Source organism: Echinops telfairi, unplaced genomic scaffold, assembly GCF_000313985.2.
Source record: "Echinops telfairi isolate 266 unplaced genomic scaffold, ASM31398v2 ScPeMD7_7469;HRSCAF=8507_1, whole genome shotgun sequence".
Classification (NCBI taxonomy): Eukaryota; Metazoa; Chordata; class Mammalia; order Afrosoricida; family Tenrecidae; genus Echinops; species Echinops telfairi.
In genome coordinates this window covers 119442423-119443599 of record NW_022111373.1, presented here as the reverse complement: position 1 = coordinate 119443599, position 1177 = coordinate 119442423, and the positions used below count along the sequence as shown (strand labels likewise).

Below are 1177 nucleotides of genomic sequence, written 5' to 3'. Positions count from 1 at the left end.
ACCAGCTCGTTGGAGGACGTATCCTCGTGGACTGACAATGAAGACCAGGAGCCAGATGGGGAAGAGGACGAGGGGAGCGGCCAGTCCTCCGTCCACGGCGTGGTAAGCGGGTCTCTGGGCTGGTCTGTGGGATTGGTGTGTCCCTGAGACTTGGGTCAGAGGAGAAGTGCTTGGAGGTGATGGTGGAAAAACACCCAGAAGCACCCGGCCTGGTCCCAGTGTAGCTGTCTCTGGAGATGGGGAGAGGGGCAACCAGTACAAGGAATCTATCAGACGTCACAGCCCACCCAAGGTCTTCCCTGCTGTCACTTCTAGAAGAGTTAGTTTACTGAGAGGGAAGGGGACAAGAGGAAATTCGCTTCCAAACCAGAACTCTGAGTTACCATTTTTAAACACAGATGCACCCATTTAGTTAAAGACTCCTGGTATTGCCTTTTAGCCATGCCCTGGTGGTGTAGTGGTCACTCTTTGGGCTGCCAAATGCAAAGTCCCCTGTTCAAAACCACTAGCCCCTCCACGGGAGAAAGGAGAGGCTTTCTCCTCCCAGGTAGAATGAGAGTCCGAGAAACCCATGGGGGCAGTTTCACCCTGCCCTGTCGGGTCACCGTGGGTCAGCAGCGACTCGATGGTCGGGAGAGAGGGAGATGGGGTCGCTCTGAGTCGGAAACGACTCAGCGGCAGTGAGTTTGGGTCCAGGTTTGGCATTGCCTGTTTATCAGCGAAACTTCGACAGCCTTCACAGACAGCCTTGATTAAACCTGCCTCCAGATCCCGCTCAGCCACCGACCGTGCACCTGTAAGTCCGGGCGTGCCCCACCCCAGGGTGCCGCACATGCTGAGGGTCAGCTTTGAGCACCGTGGGAATCTGTTTTTCTTGCCTACCCCAGACCGTGATGAGGCTTTCTTTCAATACGCACCGTCTATCTGGTGCAGGTCTAGTTGGAGGATGGCGACATTCTGGGTGTTCGCAGTTTCCAGCCAGCTCGGTGGGTCTGGCTTTTTGATGGGGTTCTCTCACCGTCACACCACTGCTCAGGAGCTTGGTCTTAGAAACTTCTAAGGGGGACCCCTCCCTCATTCTATAACCTGTGCCCCAGGTCCACCCGGTGGGCCCTTCTTGCTTCTGTCACCGCCCCAGTTCAGCCCCTGCCGTGTAAGAACAGGATTGTTTCGCACA

General features: G+C 55.9%; 1 protein-coding gene across 1 annotated transcript in view; it reads left to right on the top strand.

Annotated features, from left to right (window-relative positions):
• Positions 1–1177, top strand: part of PDZD2 (PDZ domain containing 2) — a 279581-nt gene that overhangs the window by 184846 nt on the left and 93558 nt on the right. The window contains exon 5 of the mRNA XM_045285268.1: positions 6–102. Within this exon, the coding sequence (XP_045141203.1) occupies positions 6–102 (97 nt within the window). The remainder of the gene's footprint in view (positions 1–5; positions 103–1177) is intronic.